Raw genomic sequence first — 23,241 nt, 5'->3', positions numbered from 1 at the left:
ATGCCCTGGTTGTGGGCTCCATCCCCAGGAGGGGGCGTGCAGGAGGCAGCCGATCCATGATTCTCTCCCATCATGGATGTTTCTGTTTCTCTCCCTCTCGCTTCTTCTCTGACATCAATAAAAATATATTTTTAAAAAATCAATGAAAACCAGTTTGCTGGACTATGAGGTCCATTCCCTCTTTATAGAGCACCCCATCCCCCCCAGTTTTCCCCAAGTCCACGCACGTGCTCCTATTTCAATGAAATTTAGCTAAAGATTGATGCCTATTTGGGAGGTATCATTCCTGCTAAATTTTAGAATGCGGCACAATGTCGTTACAAGAACAAAACGACGTTTTCTCCTGCAAAACCACGTTAACGTCACTTTCAATAAGCAAGTAATGAAAAGTGCTTTATTTCTCTTTTTTCCTTGAGCGACAGCGGCTGTGAAATGTGATTCCGGAGACGAACTGTCTGGGCTCGACTCCGAAGCCAGGCTTTGCCATTGGCGTGACCTTCAGCCAAGCACCCACCTTGTGCTGCCTCAGTTTCCTCGTTTGTAAAGTTAGGTGAGGCCAGCTGGGACCACCAGGTGGTGGCTGTGCCGTTAACCGGTTAATAGCCAGACGGGGCCTGGATCCACGCCTGGCAAAGTATGCCCACTGGGTACACGTGCCCTGGCTGTGTTATGATTCCAAAAGCTACCCTCACCGCCTGGCATCTCAGACGCAGAAAAGCACAGCGTTTCCTGGGAAGGGACAGGGGGAGGGCTATTTACCAAAAACAGGCCGGCGTTTGTCAGACCTGCTGCCTGGAAAGGCTGTTCTGGAGGGAGAATTAAAAGCAGGCGTCCTGGGCTCCGCTCGGAAGAAATGATTTATATGGTGAACTCTGGGCCGTGGGCCTCGCCTCCCAGTGGCTGGGCCCTTCCTGGTGGTGGTCCTCTGAATTCCTCTCTCTCTTTCTTTTTTAAATATATTTTTATGATTTTTTAAAATCCTCACATGAGGATATCTTTTCCATTGATTTTTAGAGAGCGTGGAAGAGAGAGGGAAAGACAGAGGGAAACACCGATGTGAGAGAAACACATCGATTAGTTGCCTCCTGCCCACGCCCGGACCAGGGAGGAGCCTGCAACCGAGGTACGTGCCCTTGACCAGAATCGAACCCGGAACCCTTTGGTCCACAGGCCCATGCTCTATCCACTCAGCCACACTGGCTAAGACATAAACATATTTTTTTATTGACTTCAGAGAGGAAGGGAGAGGGAGAGAGAAAAACATCAGTGATGAGAATCATGGACCGGCTGCCTCCTGCACGCCCCCCACTGGGGATGGAGCCGGAAACCCGGGCCTGTGGCCTGGGCAGGAATCCAACTGTGACCTCCTGGTTCCTAGGTCAACGCTCAGCCACGGAGCCTCGCCGGCCTCGCCCTCTGAATTTCTCTGGACAAAATGTCCTGAGAAAGAAAAGGAAGTTTCCATAAGGAAGAGACATGGGTCTCTCAGATCTGCCTAGATCTACCCGGATAGGCTGACCTGTCGGAGGTCAAGGAACTTGGATGTGGGGAGAGGGCCAGACTAGGGCCAGCGGGGACCCTGACCTGCAGCACCCGACGCCCCGGGGGTCTGTGTCCTCTGTCCTGGCGGTGCCTCTAGGTCCCAGGAAATCTCGAGCCCAGGCCACCTGTCCTGCAGCTCAGCCCTTCCCAGCCCTCAGCCCCACAGCCTGGGGGGGTGGGGGGAGGCTCAGGGAGGCGGGGAGCCCACCCAGGAGGCCCTGACCCCCTGTCCGCGCTCCTGCCCGCAAAGGCCCCGCCCCACCGCCATCAGGGGACAACGCAGCCTGCACCAGGGTCAGGTCTGACCCGAGCCCGGTTGGAGGTTCATTCCGAGTTTGGGGAGGGGAGTGGGGAGGGCGGGCCCGCTGGCTCCGCCCCTGCCGTGCGGCCCGGATGCCCTTGGTCTGGGTCCCCGAAGCGCGCGCGGGTCCGCCCCCGTCCGGCCGCCCAACCCGGGGGCGAGGGAGGGGGCACCGGGAGCGCTCGGACCCCGCCCCGGGGAGGGGTGGGTGGGTCGGTGGGACAGTCCCGGCGGGTGCGGGGCGCGGGGCGCGGGGGAGGCGCGGGGCGCCGAGTGCATGCTGATGGGCTGGGCGGCCGCGTCACTCCGCACCGGCGCCGTGACTGCGGGGCGGGCAGCAGCCGCACGCCAGCCCGAGCGCCCGCCGGCCCGCGCCTCCCGCGCCTCCCGCGTCTCCCCGGCCCTCGGGCCCGCCCCGCCGCCCCGCGATCCGGGCCCGGGCCCCGCTGCGGAGGATGCCGGCTGCGCCCCGCGCCCCTGGCCCTGGGCAGCCCCTGAGCGCGGGGACCCCGGCGGCGGCGGGGCGCGCGGAGCGGGCGCGGTGGTGCTGAAGGGACAGCTCCCGGCGCAGCCCCTCCTCCCGCCGCAGCCCCCGCCCCGCCCCGAACCCACCGCCCCCTCCCCCCGCCAGCACCCCCCGAGCTCGGCCCCACACCCACGGCCCCCTCCTCCGCCCGCACCCCCCGAGCTCGGCCCCACACCCACAGCCCCCTCCCCCGCCCGCAGCCCCCGCACGTGCCCCCGTCCCGGCCCCGCCCCCGCCTGAGCCCCCCTCCGACCCCCCCTGCCCCGCAGCTCCGTGGCCCCGCGGCGAGCCGCCAGGAGGGGCTCATGGTCCCCGAAGCGCGGGGCTGGGCGGAGCCTGGGGCGGCCGGGCCCGGCAGGTGCCCCGCGGGGGAGGCAGCCCCCGGCTCGCAGCCGCGTCCATGGCGGCGGCCAGGAAGATCAAAACTTTGCTGACGGTGAACATCCTGGTGTTCGTGGGCATCGTCCTCTTCTCCGCCTACTGCCGCCTGCAGGGCCGCGCCGCGGGGCCGACCCAGGTCCTGCGCGGCGCCGACCGCCGGGCGCGCAGCCGGCTGGGCAGGGCGGGCGCGCGGGGCGACCCGGGGGACCGCGAGGCCATCCTGCGGCGCCTGGACCACCTGGAGGAGGTGGTGTACCACCAGCTGAACGGTGAGCCCGGGGGCTGGGGGGGGACTGTCCGGAGCTGGTCACTGCCCCGTGTCCCGGCCGCTGACCCCGCGCTGACCCCGGGGGCTGACGGCCCGCAGGGGCTGGGGTGGAACTTTTGGGATCGGGGAGGCAGGAGCGGACAGGGGGCTCTTGGCTGGCTCCCGTCGCAGAGGCCTTGCCTGATGACCCCTGGCCACTCCGCTGCCCAGTGGACACTTGAGACCGCCCCTCCCCAAATCCTCCGGGACTCAGCTCTCCCCCTGGTGGGACCGGGCACTGGAGAGAACTTCCGAAGAGGCTGTAGGACCTGCCCTGGCCGGTGTGGCTCAGTGGATGGGGCCTCGGCCTACGGACCAAAGGGTCCCGGGTTCGATTCCGGTCAAGGGCACGCACCTCAGTTGTAGGCTCCTCCCTGGCCTGGGTCCTGGTCTGGGCGCGTGCAGGAGGCAACCCATCGATGTGTTTCTCTCACATGGATGTTTCTCTCGGTCTCTCCCTCTCTCTCCCACTCTCTCTAAAAATCGATGGGACACTATCCTAGGGTGAGGATTTAAAAAAAGGGGTCGTAGGACCTGCTTGAGGGGCAGGCAGTGCCCAGGTGCAAGAGTGCGGGCATACTGTGCTTCTCTGGCTGCTGAGGGGTCAGGGGTCAGGGGTCGGGTACCAGAGGGTGACGCTGCCCTTCGGAGGTGGCTGGCCTGGCCCTCTTTTTTATTTTAATATTTTTTATTAACTTCAAAGTGGAAGGGAGAGAGAGAGGGAGAGAAACATCCATGAGGAGAGAGAATCCTGGATTGGCTGCCTCCTGCACGCCCCACACGGGACGGAGCCCACAACCCGGGCCTGTGCCCTGACTGGGATTCGAACCCTGACCTCCTGGTTCCTAGGTCGACGCTCAACCCCTGAGCCTCACGGCTGGTGCTCTTTTATGCAAATGGGAAAGGGGCCTCGCTAACCACAGGGCTCACTCAGCTCCCCGTCCTGGGGGAAGCCCGGGGCGCGCTCGCCCCAGAAAGGGTTGGGGGTCAGGCGTGAGGCTGGGAGCCCGTGACAGGGGGACAGTAGTCAGGGGCCCGGCAGGTGTTCACTGAGCAGGTGGGCCCTGGACCCAGGGGACTGTCCGTGGGAAGCCCAGCTGCTGGCGGGGGCTCCTTGTTGCATCGGGAGCAGGTGTGGGTCACCCCGGAGGGTCAGCGTCGCTCTCAGGGGTCAGCGCCGTGGCCACCGCTGGCGGGAGGAGCGCTTTCCTGCTTAGGAGGCGGCTCTGTGCGGGTTCTGGAGGGAGGAGGAGAGTTTGTGTTTATCTCTTTGGGGGTTTTCCCTCTGGTTTCTGTGCTGGCAGCCCAGCCACACTCAGGAAGCAGCAGTACCAGGCTCGCCGGGAGGTGCCTGGGCCGGTCTGCAGGCGGCCCTGCCTGATGCGGGGTTCTGCGGGGGGGTCCCTTCAGGGCGCTCTGCCCACCTCTGAGCAGCACCTCTAAACCGGGAGCTCGGTGACACCTCGAGGCTCAGCCTCTGTCGGCAGCCTCGCCCGCCGGGAGCCAGCCCAGCAGCCCTTCACGCCCGGGCACCCTCTCGCCACGCCCACCCACCTCCCCAGGACGCCCGGTCTTGCTCCCCAGGCGGTTCTGAAGGGCCCTGCGGCTCTCCTGGTCTCCCCTCCTCAGCCGAGGCCGCCTGCTCGGGGAGGAAGTTTGGTTCAGCGGCCCTGGCTGCACCAGCGGGCGGTGCCTCTCCGGGAGGCGTGTGCCCCACGGCAGCCCACAGCGTCTCGGAGGGTATCTGCCGGGTGTGAGGCTGTGTTTCCTGGGAGAGAGGAGGGTTATGTAAAGACGGTGCAGCTCTCCGGGTTGTGTAACACCAGGCTGGCCGGCCCTGCACCCGCCCTTCCCGCCGCGCCCTTCACGGGGAGAAGGAAGAGCCAGGCTCTCGGTGGCAGAAAACGCCGGCCCTTCCCTTGACCTTCCCCCTTCCCAGCTCTGACCTGCAATGAGGATGTGTCTCCGGACAGAGGGTCACCCAGGCCCCCTGGCCTCTCCCCTCTCCCCTCTCCCCTCTCCCCTGGCGTCCCCCTCACCCTCTTTCTCTCCCCTCCTCCTGCCCGTCCTTTTCCTGTAAAACATCTTCTCTCCTCCCTCCTCCCTCCCTTCCTCCCCTAATCTCTTCCTCCTCCTCAATGTCCCTGTCTCCCCCCACCCCGCTTTCCCCACCTGTCCCCCATCTCTGTCTGTGTCCCTCTGTCTCCATCTGTCTGTCTGTCTCTGCCTCTCCCTCTCTCTGTCCCTCTGTCTCTGTATCTCTCTGTGTCTGTCTCCCCCGCCCTCACTCTCTTTGGGGAGTCTGTCTTGCCCCCCGCCGGCCAGGTACTCAGCACAGTGTCTCACCCAGGAGCCACTCACGTTTGCTCCTGGAAATGACAGGGGAGCCCCAAGGCCACACGCACCCCAGGGGGGCCCTACAAGGGGGGCAGTGCAGGAGTGGGGCTGATGGTTGATCACAAGAAGCCACGTGAGAACAGGCTGAGCCCGTGGGAAGGATGCGGAAGGACAAGAGGACAGACAGCTGCTCCATTTTATTTTATTTATTTATGTTTAAATATATTTTTATTGACTTCAGAGAGGAAGGGAGAGGGAGAGAGAGAGAAACATCAATGAGGAGAGAGCATCATGGGTCGGCTGCCTCCTGCATGCCCCCGACTGGGGATGGAGCCCACAACCTGGTCCTGTGCCCTGACCAGGAATCGAACCCTGACCTCCTGGTTCATAGGTCAACGCTCAACCCCTGAGCCACGCCGGCCGGGCTGCCGTTGGGATCTGAGCAGAGACCTGAGCCGAAGGCACAGAGTCCTCCCCCGTCAGACCTGGGTGGGCGTGGGGAGCCGGGCCTGACCCTCTGGGGCAGGGTCCCTCGGAGCCAGGTGGCTGCCAACGCGGCAGGATGCCCGGACATCCCCACACACCCACCCCCAGCAATAAGGAGTCCTGAACCTGGGGCAGGTGGGCCTCGGCGTTGGGAGGAGCAGTCCACACCCTCCCCGCCCCTCTCTTCCCTCACTGGTGCAGGCAGAGCCAGGAAGTCATCTGCCCGACATTTCCATCCCTTATCCCCCGGCCCATCCGTATTCATCTTCATCGGACGTGAGGATTATGGAGAGGATTTATCAAACGCTCTATTAGTCTTGGTGAGAAAATATTTTACAGGTATCGCGGGCCCTGCGAGATATTCATGACTCCATTGTTTCCGAGGGCCGTCAGTCTCCCCGCCATCGACAATATGTTATCCGTTTGGGCCCCGGGGGAACCTTAAAAGGCCTGTCGGTAATGAAATTAGCTGCTGTTTTCGAGAGAGAGTGGATCCAGCTGTGGCTGGGAGGGAGCGAGGTGATCTTCGAAGGCCCAGGCAGCGAGTCTCCTGTCTTTACTGGGTGGACCGGTTACTAATGCGGATTAACCATCAACCGGTTACTAATGCAGATTAACCATCAACCAGTTACTAATGCGGATTAACCATCAACTGGTTACTAATGCAGATTAACCATCAACTGGTTACTAATTCGGATTAACCATCAACCGGTTACTAATGCACATTAACCATCACCCGGTTACTAATGCGGATTAACCATCAACCGGTTACTAATGCAGATTAACCATCAACCAGTTACTAATTCGGATTAACCATCAACTGGTTACTAATGCAGATTAACCATCAACTGGTTACTAATTCGGATTAACCATCAACCGGTTACTAATGCACATTAACCATCAACCAGTTACTAATGCGGATTAACCATCAACCAGTTACTAATGCGGATTAACCATCAACCGGTTACTAATGCAGATTAACCATCAACTGGTTAATAATGCGGATATTTTTCAATAGATGGGGTTACACATATATTGATATATATGTGATTTGATAAGTATGCTATTTTGTTGTATTGACAAGCTTCAAAACTTCCTATGTCAAATTTGCTGAAGGTGTTAACTCATAGATATTTTTACACTTAAAAATGTTGAATTTTGTGCCCAAAAAAAGAGCACTTGCGGGAAGTTTTAATTCGTTACTTTATTTTGAAGAAAAGTGCTGCTGAAAGTGATTGTATACTTCGGGAAGTTTATGGTGAACATGCTCCATCTCAAGACACTTGTGAACGCTGGTTTAAACGCTTTAAAAGTGAGGATTTCGGTGGGAAAGACAAAGAACGTCCAGGTCAACCGAAAAAGTTTGAAGACCGACAATGACAAGCATTATTGGATGAAGATATGTGTCCAACTCAAAACCAACTCGCAGAAAGATTAAACGTTGCTCAGCAAATGGGAAAGATGTTAAAGGAAGGAAAATGGGTGCCACAGCAACTGAACAAAAGACAAATGGAAAACCGAAAAGTCATCAGTAAAATGGTGCTTCCACGGCACGAAAGAAAGTCTCTGGGCATCGAGTTGTGACTGGCGATGAGAAGTGGGTTTATTCTGAGAATCCCAAACGCACAAAATCACGGGTTGATCCAGGTCAACCATCAACATCGACTGCAAGGCCACATCGCTTCGGAAAGAAGACACTGCTCTGTGTTTGGTGGGGTCGGGAAGGTGTGGAGTATCAGGAGCTTCTAACACCAGGTGAAACCGTTAATACTGATCACTACCGACAACAAATAATCAATTTGAACCACGCTTTGATCGTGAAACGGCCAGAATGGGCCAGAAGACACGGCAAAGTAATTTTGCTTCGTGATGACGCACCATCACACACTTCAAAACCAGTGAAAGACGCGTGAAAAGATCTTGCCTGGGAAGTATTAGCCCGCCCGCCGTGTGCACCAGCCCTGCTCCTTCCGATGACCACCTGTTCCCATCGACGGCACACGCACGTTCTGAGCGGCACTGCAACACGTGCGAAGAAGTGGGAAACTGGGTCTCTGAATGGTTTGCCTCAAAACAAGAAAAGCTCTATTGGGACGGTCTCCACCAATCACCTGAAAGATGGGGGATGTGTAGCCAGCGATGGACATGACTTGGAATAAAGCACTTCTGATGTTTCTCTTGAAATTATCGTGTTTTCTTTGATTAAAAAATCCAAATGTTTAACCAGTTAACAGCTAATCCGATATGGAGCCCACAACCTGGGCATGTGCCCTGACCGGGAATCGAACCGTGACCTCCTGGTTCATAGGTCGGTCTCAACCACGCCAGCCGGCCGAGTTTGCAGTATCTAGACCCCCCTCCCTCTACCAGGGACCCAGTCATCAGCTCGGTTCCCATTTTTCCTCCTTTGGGCCTGGTCATTCCTGGCCAGGTGGCCCCTCCTGTGGGCTGCCAGAGGCCGTCACGTCTCCCCAGGGGTGCCCGGACCCCGAATCCTGAGCCAGGCCGTATCTCACAGCCGCCCGATGCCGCTAGCGGGCACGCCTCCCCCCTCCTCGCAGAAGAGCGTGTGACGGGCAGCCTCTGCAGCGGCTGTTTCCTCTCCAGGAAGATTGGCTTACGCGCCGGTGACAGATGGGACTCAGTGACTCAGAGAGAAGCTGGGAGCTTGGAAACCACACTCCTTCCAAGTTGAGAAATCACAGCCTCCCACACAGCCAGGCGGCCTGGGAGGAGAGGCCGGCCACGCGGGAGAGGACGCTTTGGGGTCAGGAGGGGGCAGAGGCTGCCCACAGGGCTCCCGGGAGCCGGGCGAGGCCGGGCAGGGCCAGCGAGTCCCCGGTTGGGGTCTCTGGCCGGGAGGGCAGCCTCCCTAACACCCACCCCTTGCTCCTCTGAGTGGGAATTCACGGTCCCTCACAAACCCTGGCTAACGGGGCCCCCTGTGTTGGGCTTTGTTTTTCTCATGGAACATGAAATCCAGATGCTGCCAGGCACCCTCCGGACCTCCCCCCTCCCCCTCCGGACCTTCCCCCTCCCCCTTCCCCCCAGTGCCCGGCTGGCGTGGCTCCCAGGAGGTCAGGGTTCGATTCCCAGTCGGGGCACAAGCCCAGGTTGCAGGCTCAGTCCCCAGTGGGGGGCGTGCAGGAGGCAGCCGGTCCGTGATTCTCTCTCATCATGGATGTTTCTCTCCCTCTCCCTCTCCCTTCCTCTCTGAAATCAATACAAATACATATTTTTAAACAAGAAAGTCTAGAAGATCTGGCGTCTTTGGACCCGAGGCCACACGGGTGGGGCTCCTGAGCCACAGGCCCCACCACTCCCTACAGCCCCCCCACCCCTCGTATGTGCGGGTGACAGTCTCGGTGGATCATGAACCCCCACCTCGCTTTTCTCAGGGCACAAGAGAAGGGGCCTGGGAAGCGGACGCAGACCTCACCGCTCTGAGTCCAGGCTCCCGCGTGGCCCGCACCCACACCCTCCGTGCGGCGTCTCCGGCCCCCGTGCCTCCCACTTAGCGCCTGTCATTAGCTCCCTCGGGTCACAGACTTCAGACAATTCCTCCGCGAACGCGGAATTGCTGTGGGCGGCCGGCGGCCTCCGCAGAGGTGCCCGACCTCGACCAATGACAACAATGATGATGAACTCGGACAAAGGGAGATCGCCTTCCGCCTGATTCGTTAACAGAAGCTGCTTCGCTCTCCAGTCACTCCCTGCCTCTGACAGCAGCGTGTCCCCGCAGGCGTGCCCTCGGGCTCCGGGCTCTGGGCGAGCTCTGGGCTCTGGCTCCGGGCGGGAGTGGGGGGTGGGGGTGGGGGGGTGCGGGCATCACGGGGTTCCTGCCCCTGAGGAAGCCTCCTGGGCACTCGCTGAGGCTCACGTTCCTGAGAGCGGCCCCACCTGGGCATGAATGCAGGTTCCCCAGGGCCCCCAAACCGGGGCTGGCGATGGGGCAGCTGGGGACAGGGGACCCCCTTTTCCTGTCTGGGTGGGATGAGGTGCACAGGGGTAGCCCATCCCTCACAAAGCCAGGTGTGTCCAGAGATGCTTCACTGGGGCGCAGCCTTCTTCCCACCACCCAGTGGTCACAGCAGTCGGTTCGTCGAAGTCCTTGCTGGTCTAGCCCGGCCGGCGTGGCTCCGTGGCTGAGTGTCGACCTATGAACCAGGAGGTCACGGTTCGATTCCTGGTCAGGGAACAGGCCCGGGTTGCAGGCTCGACCCAGGCCTGTCACGTGCAGATTTGAGGGGGCAGCACAGAAGGGACTCGAACCAGAGGAAGCAGTGTCCCCTGGAGCGGGGCCGGCGGGCCAGGGGCAGGGGACACGGTGACTGTGGGCAGCTTTCTGGGTTGTTTTTTCTTTTTTAATATATTTACTAGAGGCCCAGTGCACAAAGTCATGCATGAATGGGGTCTGTCAGGCCCCCCCACAGGGGCCCATAGGGCCTGGCTGGTGGAGCGGAGGGAGAAGCAGTGGGTGGTTGGCCAGCCAGCCCCACCCCCAATCGCAGTGTTGGGAGCCGATCGGGCATGGGACCGCCGGGGGACGGTGGGGGGCGGGGGGAGGCGCAATCAGGACCCGGGTCAGGCTGGTTGGCTGCCGCATGCGCGCCATAGCCACCGGTCGTTCTGGTCGTTCCCGTCATTGCACTGTTTGGTCGCTGGGCTTTTATATATAGATATTGATTTCAGAGAGGAAGGGAGAGGGAGAGAGAGAGACATCAGCGAGGAGAGAGAGTCATGGATCGGCTGCCTCCTGCACGCCCCTGTTGTGGATCCAGCCCTCAACCTGGGCAATTGCCCAGACCAGAATCGAACCCGGGACCCTTCAGTCTGCAGGCCGCCGCTCTCTCCAAACCGGTTAGGGCGCCCGGAACCTGCCTGACCCCTCTTTTCTGCTCCCCTCCAGGCCTCGCCAAGCCCATGGGTCTGGTGGAGGGCCCGGGGGGCCTGGGCCAGGGCGGAGCGGCGGCCACGCTGCGGGACGACAGCCAGGAGGCGGCCGGCAACTACGAGGAGTTCGGCTACAACGCGCAGCTGAGCGACCGGATCTCCCTGGACAGGACCATCCCCGACTACAGGCCCAAAAAGTGAGCAGCGACCTCCCACGGGGTCCTCCTCCCCTCCCTCTCCTCCCCTCCTCCTCCTCCCCTGCTCCCCTCTTCCTCCTCCCCTCCTCCCCTCTTCCCCTCTTCCTCCCCTCCCCCCTCCCCTCCCCCTCCTCCCCTCTTCCTCCTCCTCTCCCCCTCCTCCTCCTCTCTTCCTCCCCTCTTCCTCCTCCCCTCCTCCTCCCCTCCCCTCCTCCCCTCCCCCTCCTCCCCTCCCCCTCCTCCCCTCCCCCTCCTCCCCTCCCCCTCCTCCCTTCTTCCTCCTCCCCTCCCCCTCCTCCCCTCTCCCTCCTCCCCCTCCTCCCTGCCGGCCATGGGCTCCTGACGCAGCCTATCGCACGGACCCTGTCCCTCCCCCTCGGGGACCTTCCCTCCTGCTTTCGGTGCTGGCGGCCGGGGGCGGCGCCCGATTCGCGGCCCAGCGACAGGACTGGCTGCTGGGTCCCTTTGACACGGAGCCAGGCTGGGCCACCGCAGGCACTCACGGCGCTGCCACGAACACGAATGCCAGACGTGGCGCAGGCCGTGTTTTTGGTCCCGAGACGGCAGTTCTGTGCCGTGTCCCCGCCCCAGGGCTACCCCGTCGCACGCCTCTCCCCTCAGCGCCGTGTTCGTGCCCCTCTCTCTGGGGGTGGACAGCTTTCTCGTTCAGCGGCAGCTTCATGTGCCACGAAGCGCATGGCATAGATCTAGGCCACTGAGCCTGGCCCAGGGGACCCTGAGAGGAGAACTGGCAAATCCACGTGAAACAGGATCGTAACCAGGCGGCCTTCCCGGCCCCGCCCTGCATCCCAGCGCTTACGGTCCCCTCCGCCCCGCGTCCCGAGGTCTGCGTGCGTGTTAACGCGAAGCTGGGAGCAGCGAGGCGCCCAGCAGGTGCTGACCGAGGGCGGGGAGCGCGAGGCGTCCAGGTGCCCGTCCGGGCGCTGGCCTGGGGCCTGCTCCCCGCTCCCCGCCTCCCGCCCGCAGGGCCCGCGAGGCGAGGGGTGGGTGTCTGTGACGATGAGCAGGGGACTCCGTGTCCACACGGAAGCGAGCGTGTTGTGTGGCTTGTTCTGTGGGGAAAGGCACCTGCTCTCTCTCCTCGTCGGGAGGGACTGCGCAAAGCCACGCCCCCCACAGGCATATCGTCCGCACGGGACACCCCGTCTTCCGCCAGCCCCCAAGCTGTCCGCCTGTCCGTCCGTCTGTGGCTGGGAAGGAGGAGTGTGCAGGGAGGGCAGGGGCCTCGGGAACAGGGTCTCCCAGGGATGGTCGCGAGGCTGGCAGCCTCCCACGGCTCTGTCCTCTGAACAGGCTGCAGGCCCATCCTGCTTTTAAAAATACATTTTTATTGATGTCAGAGAGGAAGGGAGAGGGAGAGAGAGAGAGAAACATCCATGATGAGAGAGGATCATGGGCCGGCTGCCTCCTGCACGCCCCCCACTGGGGATCGAGCCCACAGCCCGGGCCTGTGCCCTGACGGGGAATAGAACCCTGACCTCCTGGTTCATAGGTCAACGCTCAACCCCTGAGCCACGCGGGCCGGGAGCGGTGGCCCATCCTGCTGCAGGGTCAGAGGCTAACGGGAGGCCGAGGGGACAGACGGACGGGTGGACTCCGTCTCAGAAGGACAGTTCTGTGGGGCTCTCCATGCCTCCCAGGCTCCTGCCTCGGGCCCTGCGGTTGCCCTGCCAGCTGGAAGGCTGGTGTCAGTGTGGCCCCACTCACATCGGTGCCCCTGGGCGGGCGGGACAGTGTCACCCGAGGGCAGATGCCGCCACCAGGAAGGCCTCCAGGATGTCAGGGACAGAACCGTCTCGGGTGACGCTTCGGCGAACCCTCCCCAGCTGTTCTCAGAAGCCTCTCAAGGCTGCGCTGAGCCCAGACCCGGGGCCTGGGCAGGAGACGGACGTGCGCACGGTTCACCAGGCAGGGCTCACGCTCCCGGGGAGGCACGCCCCCCGCCATCCTCTCCCGGAGCTTTATGTCCCCGGAGGCACAGAGGGCGCCCCATCAATCTCCATCAGTGTCGGCCGCGGCCCCGTGTCCCGCGGCCCCGTGTCCCGCGAGGCCAGCCCGGCTCCGCCTGCCTCGCGACCGCCCGGGACCTCAGGAGTGGCTGCCGCCTCCCTCGTGCCGTCGCCTCTGCTCTGCGGGCCCATAAATCCTCAGACGCCCGGGGTCCGGAGGCCCCGCCTCTCTGGCTCCTGGTGGATGTGAGGTCTGAGCCGGGCCCCCCTGTGGCCGGAGCCCAGCCGTCCTCCCCGGGTGGGCCCTGCGGCACCTGCCCTCCCCCCGCCGTGTGCGGACAGCACCATGTGCCCAGCGCTGGGCGGGGCCACGCGTCCCAAATCAGCCAGACTTGGGAAGGGCAGGTCTGGTTACCACGATGCTAGCAGATGACGTCACAGTCCGTGCATTTAAACCACGTTGGGTTTTTAATTAATCCTCTCCGGAGGATATTTTTCCCAGGAATTTTTAAATATGTTTTTATTGATTTCAAGAGGAAGGGACGGAGGGAGGGAGGGGGAGAGAGAGAGAGAGAGAAACATCCATGATGAGAGAGAATCATGGACCGGCTGCCTCCTGCACGCCCCCCACTGGGGATCGAGCCCACAACCCAGGCCTGTGCCCTGACCGGGAATCAAACCCTGACCTCCTGGTTCATAGGTCGACGCTCCACCACTGAGCCAGGCCGACCGGGCTGTTCTGTTCTTTGTTAACCCTCACCCTCTGCTGTTGGCAGTGGGACGGGGCACGGCCGAGCTGGCCCTCGCGGGGGCAGCAGGCTCCTGCCTCCCTGCCTGTCCGTCCCCCAGCCCGGCCCTGACACTGTCCCCCCCCCGCCCCCCGCCCGGGGCCCGGCAGGTGCAGGCAGATGAGCTACGCGGACGACCTGCCCCAGCTCTCGGTGGTGTTCATCTTCGTCAACGAGGCGCTGTCCGTCCTCCTGCGCTCGGTGCACAGCGTGGTCAACCACACGCCCTCCCCGCTGCTCAAGGAGGTCATCCTGGTGGACGACAACAGCGACAACGGTGAGCGGGCGGCCGCGGCCCCGGGGGGCGTCCCGGGCGGAGTCTGGAGTCGGGGTGCAGAGCGGGCAGCTGTCACCACCGTCACCTCCAGAACTTCCCGTCGTCCCAACCCGAGGCCCCGTCCCCATGAGGCACGCCCCCCAGCCCCTGGGGACCACCACCCACGTCCTGTCTGTGCGTCTGACCTCCGGGTCCCTCACAGACGCGGGATCACACAGGCGCGTCCTTCTGTGTCCGGATCGCTTCACTGAGCACAGTGTCCTCAAGGCCCGTCCACCCTCAGAGGTGTCGGAATGTCCTTCTTTGTGTTAATCCTCGCCCGAGGATATTTTCCCATTGAGTTTTTTTATGTTTTGTAGATATACCTTTATTGATTTCAGAGAGAGGAAGTGAGAGATTGAAACATCAGTGATGAGAGAGAACCATTGATCGGCTGCCTCCTGCACGTCCCCCACTGGGGATCGAGCCTGCAACCCAGGCATGTGCCCTTGACTGGAATCGAACCCAGGACCCTTCAGTCCGCAGGCTAACGCTCTATCCACTGAGCCAAACCAGCTAGGGCTCCATTGATTTTTTTAGAGAGAGTGGAAGGGAGGGAGGGAGAGAGAGAGAGAGAAACATCGATGTGAGAGAGACACATCAATTGGTTGCCTCCTGCAGGAGTCCTCATCAGGGCTGGGAATTGAACCTGCAATCCAGCTACGTGCCCTTGACCAGGACTAAAACCCTCAACCCTTTGGTCTCTAGGCCAGAGCTCCAACCACTGATCCACACTGGCCGGGCCAGCTCCCTCCTTTTTTAAGGCTGAATAATATTCCATTGTCCGGAAGGACCACATTCACGGGCGTCATTTCCTCTCACGGCTGAATAGCTCACCCGTGTCCTCCCATCTTCACAACACTGGCCCCCAATCAGTCTCCTTCGTGTCTTGTTCTGTCTCTCCCAGGGAAGCCCAGCTTCCTGGGTGGGTCTGTCTCGGGGGTGGGTCTCCAGCGCGGCGACGCACGTCCAGCTCCGCAGGCCCCCGCGCACGTGGATGGGACGTGGATGGGACGTGGATGGGACGTGGATGGGGGCACTCGGCGCCCGACCTGTCCACGTGGACCTCGGGCCCCTCTGGGTGTCAGGCGCTGAGGCGCCTCTGTGTCCCCCCCCGTCCCCCCACCCCCTGACAGCGGAGCTCAAGTTCAGCCTGGACCAGTACGTCAACAAGAGGTACCCGGGGCTGGTGAAGGTTGTTCGCAACAGCCGGCGCGAGGGCCTGATCCGGGCGCGGCTGCAGGGCTGGAAGGCGGCCACCGCCCCCGTCGTCGGCTTCTTCGACGCCCACGTGGAGTTCAGCACCGGCTGGTAAGGGCGTTTCGGAGCCACGAGTCTGCCACCTCCAAATGCAACTTTAAAAAAATTATAAATATATTTTTATGAATTTCACAGAGAGAAAGGGAGAGGGAGAGAGAGAAACATCCATGATGAGAATCATGGATCGGCTGCCTCCTGCACGCCCCCTGCTGGGGATGGAGCCCAAAACCCGGGCCTGTGCCCTGACCGGAATCGGACCCTGACCTCCTGGTTCATAGGTTGATGCTCAACCACAGAGCCATGTCCGCCGGGCCGGCCCACGTGGTCTGATAGCCTTGGTGTCCATCGGCTGTCGCTGTCGCTGCCCCTGGCAGGCGAGTGGGTGGCAGGGAGCCAGCGGGAGGCCCTGGGGTTGGTGCTCAGCAGGTGGGCGCCGCGCTGGCCATCCGACCCCGAGTGGCCGCCTGGCTCTGGGCTCCTGCTGGGGTGCGTGGCCCCACCTCGGCCCTTCCTGAGGCTCGTTCACCGCAGGGCCGAGCCCGCCCTGACGCGGATCCGGGAGGACCGCCGGCGCATCGTGCTGCCCGCCATCGACAACATCAAGTTCGACACGTTCGAGGTGCAGCAGTACGCCAGCGCCGCCCACGGCTACAACTGGGGGCTGTGGTGCATGTACATCATCCCGCCCCAGGACTGGCTGGACCGCGGCGACGAGGCCGCGCCCATCCGGTGAGCTGCCGCCGGGGCCCCCGGGGCCGGTGGAGCCAAGGCTCTAACCACTGAGCACCGGCCAGGCTGGGACCTGGTTTCTTAACTCCCCTGCTCTGAGGGGCCAGGACGGAATGCCAGGGCTGGAATGAGCCCCTGGACTGGCCTGCCGGGCGGTCACCAGGCCCTGAGGGACGCAGAGACCAGCCGGCGGGGGGCCCTGCCTCAGTCCTGGCGGCTCAGGGAGGCCAGGAGCACAGGGGAGGGGGGTGAGGTGTGAGGTGTGAGGGCGTGGAGACAGCACGTGGGCCAGCAGGTGCTGCAGGGCGCTGGCCCGGCCCCGCCCCCTCACCCGCTGTCTGCCCCCACAGGACCCCCGCCATGATCGGCTGCTCCTTCGTGGTGGACCGGCAGTATTTCGGGGACATCGGCCTCCTGGACCCAGGCATGGAGGTGTACGGCGGCGAAAACATCGAGCTGGGCATGAGGGTAAGTGACCGCCGAGGAGGACGGTGTGCGGGGCTGGCCTGGGGGGTCGGGCGGGTGGGCCCGAGAGCTGCGTGTTCCCCAGTGGGACACGGGGCCCCCACTGAGAGTCTACGTACGAGCTCGATGGCATTGGGACGAGGAGGGTGGCATAATAACAAAAGATTGCACATTTAGGTTCATTTTAATCATTTGAGCCATTTATTCATATATATATATATATATATTTCAGAGGGAGAGAGAGAGATATATAAACATCAATGATGAGAGAGAATCATTGATCAGCTGCCTCCTGCTTGACCCACAACCTGGGCATGTGCCCTGACCTGGAATCGAACCGGGACCTCCTGGTTCATAGGTTGACGCTCAACCACTGAGCCACACCAGCCGGGCGAGCCATTCATTCTTGCTGCGTCACGCTCAGGGGTGGGCAGCGAGGACGGCTGGGAATTCTAGAAGCTTGTCCCTTTGGCCCTGGGCGTTTGACCGTCCTCGAGCTGTTTGTGTGTTCGTCTTCTTTGGATGTGGAAGGTCGGGGTGCAGATGGGGATGTGGGCACCCGAGTCCCCCTGGGTGGGGGGCATAGGGGCAGCTTGGTTCAGGGGCCAGAGGTGCTGGGTCCACAGGATGGCACCTCGCCCGAAACGGGGCACCTCCGCCGTCCCCTCTGACTCCACCCTTGACCCAGCGAGGGCACGAGGCCCACAGCGCCCTCCTGCTCTCTGTCAAAGGGGGTGTGACTCGGGGTGGCGGGAGGACCGTGGCCTGAAGTCCTCTGGGGCCGCCGTCCACCCACCGACCCTCAGGGGCTGTTCATGCTGCCGGTGTGGGGCCGCCCCCTGCCCGGGGCCTCTGGGGCCTGCGGTGCCTGGGAGTGACGCGGAGGTTGGGATGCCCCGTAAATACCCCTGTGGAAGCCCCGGGGACCTGGGCCACGCAGGCTCCACGTGGAGCTGTGGGTGAGCTCTGCCTGGTGTGTGGTTCTTGTTTTGTGTGTTCTGTTTCTGGAGCTTCGTCTGTGGGTTTTTTTCGTTGTTGTTGTTGCTGTTTTGATTTTTGCCTGCGGCCTTTATTCACAGAAAAGACTATTTAAGGCAAGTTTTTAAAAATTTATATACAGTGTATTGAAGTGGCCCATTTCAAACCTATTTGCTGTAGGCGTTGAGGTTAAGCCTAGAGATCGCGTGACGATGGCTATAAATCTAATAGAATAACACTCACCTCCCCCTTTTCTTTGATTAATGTTCGATTACCGCGGCTGCACAGACTAAATGCCATTAAACAATCAGCTCCATTGCTGCCTGCCGTCAAATCCCCTTGAACCTTTTAAAATGATGCTTATAAATGTGTTTTCTTTTCTCTTTAAGCATTTTCATTGCCTGATATCATAGCAGGAATCCCCCCAAGTGCATAAAACAATCCCCGTGTGTCTGCTAAAGTAATCGTTTGCCGAATCTCAGATCCTTGGGAACATTTCAGGGCTGTTTGCAGCTGTATTTAAATCTCTGACATGACCCAGTTGTAAATCACAAATTTAGAACCAGCCCTCAAGTACACATGTTAGCAGTGGAGTTGGGAGGTGAGTCCCACAAATTCTCCCCGATGCTGACTTCCCTCTGTCCAGCTTCAGCCCAGACCCCACTTTCCAACATGGAGACCAAACCAGGGTCACAGCACCTGGTCTTTTGCAAGATGCCCCCTCTTCAGACCCTTGGAGATGTCTGGTGACTGAGGTGATGCAGGTGCAGGAGCAGGTGCAGGAGCAGGTGCAGGAGCAGGAGCAGGTGCAGGTGCAGGAGCGGGTGCAGGTGCAGGAGCGGGTGCAGGTGCAGGAGCAGGTGTAGGTGCAGGAGCAGGTGAGGAGCAGGTGCAGGAGCAGGTGCAGGTGCAGGAGCAGGTGCAGGAGCAGGAGCAGGTGCAGGTGCAGGAGCAGGTGCAGGTGCAGGAGCGGGTGCAGGTGCAGGTGCAGGAGCAGGTGCAGGTGCAGGAGCAGGTGCAGGTGCAGGAGCGGGTGCAGGTGCAGGTGCAGGAGCAGGTGCAGGAGCAGGTGCAGGAGCAGGAGCAGGTGCAGGTGCAGGAGCAGGTGCAGGTGTAGATATGGATTAGGTTGGGGAATGCTGACATCAGTGTGGGAGCCTGGCATTCACTCATATCCGAAAGGCCTGTCTGACCTTGAACTCCAGCCAAGGGGACTGGCCAGCCCTGTCCTGAGGGGCAGTGGGTGGAGACTGGCTGTGGGCACCTGGGGCCAGGTGCTCCCAGGCAGCTTGGAGAGGGGATCCATGCATTTCCCCTGTCCCAGGAGCACCCCCCTCCAGCCTCTCTGATGCCTCTGACGGCCGGGCCCCCTCCTCCACCCCAGCTGGTATTGGGAAGGGTGCAGCCAGGCCTCCCCTGCTTCTACGGACTCTTCCTCCTGCCTTTCCGGGACCTGCTCCCGTGCACAGGGGCCTCCAAGCTGCCGCCGCTGCCTCTGATCCGTCGTTAACATGAGCGCCCGCACGGCCCTTCTGATCGATGCAACCTAATTAGAGGAGTAATTCTGTGGTCTCGGGGCCAGTGTCACTTCTCTGATTGTAGAAATGCCAACTGCTCGTCTCCTAATGAGGAGAGTCCTAGAGCCAATTAGGGGGAAATGAATCCATCCCGTCGGTCGGGTTAATAAAGGTCAAGACGAAACCAAGCGCTGAGCGTCCCGTTAGGAGAGCCGGTGCGTCCCGGTTAGGAGAGCCGGTGCGTCCCGGTTAGGAGAGCCGGTGCGTCCCGGTTAGGAGAGCCGGTGCGGCTGGGGAACGGGAAACCCTTTGTGTCTCTGTTCCAACACGTTCAGACTCCCTGCTCCCCCAGGGGTTGCAGGAAGCCCCACCACCACCACCGAGGGCAATTGCTGCCCTTCCAACCGGCCCTTTGAGGGGCCATGTTAGCGAGAGAACATCTGGGGCTGGGGCTCCTCCCCCTCCCGCGTGGATTCATAGGGGCCTGTCTCGCGAAAGCAAAGAACAGTGTTGATACCCAGGGAGGGAGCAGGGAGGGGTGCCCACCTAGGGAGTCCTTACTTGGGAAGAGGGGCCCTGCATTCAGACAGCAGAGGGGTGGGTGCATGGGTGCCTCGGGCGGGTCCTAGACCTTTCTCCGTGCACAGTAGGGCAGCGGGGTGGGCGGGAGTGGACTGATGTCCCCTTCTAGTCTGCTTCTACTCTCAAATGGTCGGTCTGCCAGGTGAGGTGAGGGTGCATCCAGGGCCTCAGCCCAGGAGGCAAGGCTGGCCCACAGGGCGAGCCCCTCACCCGCCCAGCCTCCTCTCTACCTGAGCAGGGGGATCGGGCCTCCCGAGGGGAGCAGTAGTGGCCACTCGAGGGAGGGCAGTGTCTGTCCACTTGAGTGTCTTGTGGGAAAGCCCGTGGTGTACACGCATCTCCCGAACTCCCACGGAGACTTGCATTTGGAGCCTGTCCCCCCCATGGAGGCTCCCTCTGTTGTTTGTATCCTGTCACCGGCAAGAGACGTGCAATTTGATAGCAAATGCCCAAGGGCAGCCTTGTCCAGGCTTTGGTGGACTGAACCCAAGGCCGAGGCTTCTCTTTGGCCATCGTCCTGGGACAAGCACACAGGTGCCAGGCTTCCAGGTGCCCCCAGGGCAGGTGTGTCCTGGGGCCTGTGAGCAGCGGTGGAGCTGGGGAAGGGCTAAGGAAGGGCTAGGGGCGTGGCAGGGGCGTGGCAGGGGCGTGGCAGGGGGCGGGGCGGGGAGTGCTGGGAAAGACTGGGCGTGGCTGGGAAGGGCTGTGGGCGGGGCTGACAGGCAGGGGGCGTGGTTGGGAAAGGCAGGGGCGGGGCAGAAACAGAAGTGGGCGGGGCTTCGAGGAGCTGGGAGGGCGAGGCTGGGAAGGGTTGTGGGCGGGGCTGTGAAGGATCATGGGCGGGGCTTGAGAAGGGCTGTGGGCGGGGCTTGAGAAGGGCTGGGTGCGGGGCTGTGAAGGGCCATGGGCGGGGCTTGAGAGGGGCTGTGGGCGGGGCTGTGAAGGGCTCGGGCAGGGCTGGGAGAGTGGGCCTCCAGCGGGCTGTCCCGCAGGTGTGGCAGTGCGGAGGCAGCATGGAGGTGCTGCCCTGCTCCCGCGTGGCGCACATCGAGCGCACCAGGAAGCCCTACAACAACGACATCGACTACTACGCCAAGCGCAACGCCCTGCGGGCGGCCGAGGTGTGGATGGACAGCTTCAAGTCCCACGTGTACATGGCCTGGAACATCCCCATGACGGTAGGCCGGTGGCTGGGACACGGCGCTCCCATCGGGGACAGCTGCTCTGGGAGGGCCCCAGGCAGGAGGGCCCCCAGTTCCTGGAGCTCCCCCCTCACAGCGGGGGCCTGCGTCAGGCCTGGGTCGCCCGTGAGGGCCCTCACTCACCCCTTCCCGCCTCGCAGAACCCAGGGGTGGACTTCGGGGACGTATCGGAGCGGCTGGCCCTGCGCCAGAGGCTGAAATGCCGGAGCTTCAAGTGGTACCTGGAGAACGTGTACCCCGAGATGAGGACCTACAACAACACCCTCACGTACGGAGAGGTACCGCCTCCACCCGGTGGCCCTGGTCAGACAGGCTTCCCACCTGGGCCGTGTCCAAGCCCCACCGAACTTCCCACGTCCTGACACTCCAGTGCCCATTGGCCCTCTCCTCCACCCCCCCCCCCCGCCCCTGCGAATGTTCATAGACATCCCTGTGCGCCAGTGTCCGGGTGTCCACGCTTAGCTGGGAGGCACGTCTGTCTGTCTGTCTGTCTCCCCCAGTGAGGATCCTGCCAGTCTGTCCCCGCGAGCCCGGCTGGACACCCCCACTTCTCCTCCCCACCCCTCAGTTTCCTCCTCCACCCCCATCACCTGCCAGAGCAGACCCCTCCGCTGGTGGGTCTCAGCGCCCCTGGGTGTGTCAGCCTCTTGCCTGCCCGCTGCCCCCATCAGGGGCCAGGGTGGGTGGAGCCCCTCGACCCTCCCCTCAGCCATGGGTTTCTCCTTTGGTTTCTGGTTGTAGGTGAGAAACAGCAAGGCCAGCGGCTACTGCTTGGACCAGGGAGCGGAGGATGATGACCGAGCGATCCTCTACCCCTGCCACGGGATGTCGTCCCAGGTAGGGGCGGGGCTGCCCCAACCGCAGGAGGGAGGTGGGGCGGGGAGGTCAGGTGCCTGGGGTGCGTGTGGGATCCCTAGCAACGTTCCAGGGAAAGAGACTGAGGCCGTCCCACAGCCCCTCGCCTGCTTTTATAAATAGAGTTTTATGGGTGCACAGCCAGCCACGGAAGGAACAGGACAGGCTGGGAGCAGGGCTGTCCCTGGGCGGCCTCCCCTGTGATGATGGGCTGGCCCCGGGAGGTGATGCTCACCCTGCTCCCTCCAGGGTCCTCCCAGCCCAGGGTCACCCTGCTTTCCCGCCCCCCCCCCCCCCCCCGCCCCAGCTCGTCCGCTACAGCACGGAGGGCCTGCTGCAGCTGGGCCCCCTGGGCTCCACCGCCTTCCTGCCCGACTCCAAGTGCCTGGTGGACGACGGCAGGGCCCGCATGCCTGCGCTGAAGAAGTGCGAGGACGTGGCCCGCCCAGCACAGCGGCTGTGGGACTTCACCCAGGTCAGCGGGCGGGGAGACCCGGGAGCCGGTGGGACGGCTGACAGGGGTTGTGTGAGGGCAGAGGAATGTGGGGGCAGCGAGGCCCCGAGTCCCAGGGGGCTGTGAGCACGAGGGGCTTGCATCCCTCACTCCTGGACGCTCTCCCGCCGGCCCCGGCGCCCGTGCTGACTCGGTTTCCCGGCCTCGCAGAGCGGCCCCATCGTGAGCCGGGACACAGGCCGCTGCCTGGAGGTGGAGATGTCCAAGGACGCCAACTTCGGGCTGCGGCTGGTGATGCAGCGGTGCTCGGGGCAGAAGTGGGCCATCCGGAACTGGGTCAAGCAGGGCCGGCACTGACCGGACCGGCCTCCCGCCCCCCACGCAGGCCTGGAGGCCTGGGGAGGAGCCTGGCCTTCCCGCCGACCCCGAGCGGAGCCCCGCGGACCTGGCTGTGCCCACGTCAGCTCAGGCTGGGACCTCACCTGGGCCGCCGGGGGTGGCGGGTCCTGTCCCCGGGAGAGCGAGGGCCCCCTGCGTGCTCCGGAGGCCCGGGGCCCAAGCGCACCGCCGACAGCCGCTCGGGCTCCAAACCACGTGCCTTTTCCACGGTTTTCCTGTCCAGCCGCCCGGACGGCCACCCTCTGCATGCACCACCCTGTACACACCCCGCAGAACTGTCCGTGAACGCAGACGCGGCGGGCTGGCCTCGCTGCCGTGCCCACCCTCCTGTGCCCACCCCGCCGGGCCCGAGAGCGAGCAGAGCTGAGAGGGGAGACTGAGGCCAGCTGCAGGGTCCCAGACGGGACGGCTTCAACCCAATGGACAGCGAATTAGAGGACACAGGCCTGCGTTGCGTCCACCGGGTCGGAGCTGGCCAGCGTCCAGGGGCGGGTCCCTGTCCCGGCATCTCCCGACCCCCCGCCTCGCCCCCCGCCCGGGCCAGGCGCTGACCCTTGTCACTCTAAGGCAGGGGTCAGCCAATGAGGACCCAGAGCCTCTCGCCTGTTTTTATAAATAAAGTTTTATCGGCACATGGCCACGGCCACCTGCTTATGTATTGTGCATGTAGCCGCTGTGGGGCTCCAGGGTGGAGTTGAGAAGCAGGGACACCCCCCCCCCTTCCCCTGCTCACGCGTGCGCGCGCGCACACACACA

The 23,241-nt window shown here is 62.5% G+C and overlaps 1 protein-coding gene across 1 annotated transcript; it reads left to right on the top strand.

Moving 5' to 3' along the window:
- The first annotated feature begins 2,660 nt into the window (after nucleotides 1-2,660).
- GALNT9 (polypeptide N-acetylgalactosaminyltransferase 9) lies at nucleotides 2,661-22,443 on the top strand. The gene is made up of 11 exons (XM_036303461.1): nucleotides 2,661-3,019; nucleotides 10,790-10,970; nucleotides 13,839-14,005; nucleotides 15,181-15,355; nucleotides 15,836-16,033; nucleotides 16,384-16,501; nucleotides 20,568-20,753; nucleotides 20,918-21,055; nucleotides 21,519-21,614; nucleotides 21,940-22,107; nucleotides 22,297-22,443. Exons 1-11 carry the CDS (start codon nucleotides 2,770-2,772, stop codon nucleotides 22,441-22,443), a joined length of 1,824 nt encoding a protein of 607 aa, XP_036159354.1. The 5' UTR covers nucleotides 2,661-2,769.
- Nucleotides 22,444-23,241: the final 798 nt, after the last annotated feature.

Source organism: Myotis myotis, unplaced genomic scaffold (genome assembly GCF_014108235.1).
Source record: "Myotis myotis isolate mMyoMyo1 unplaced genomic scaffold, mMyoMyo1.p scaffold_m19_p_37, whole genome shotgun sequence".
Lineage (NCBI taxonomy): Eukaryota > Metazoa > Chordata > Mammalia > Chiroptera > Vespertilionidae > Myotis > Myotis myotis.
This window is presented reverse-complemented; position numbering and strand designations above follow the sequence as displayed.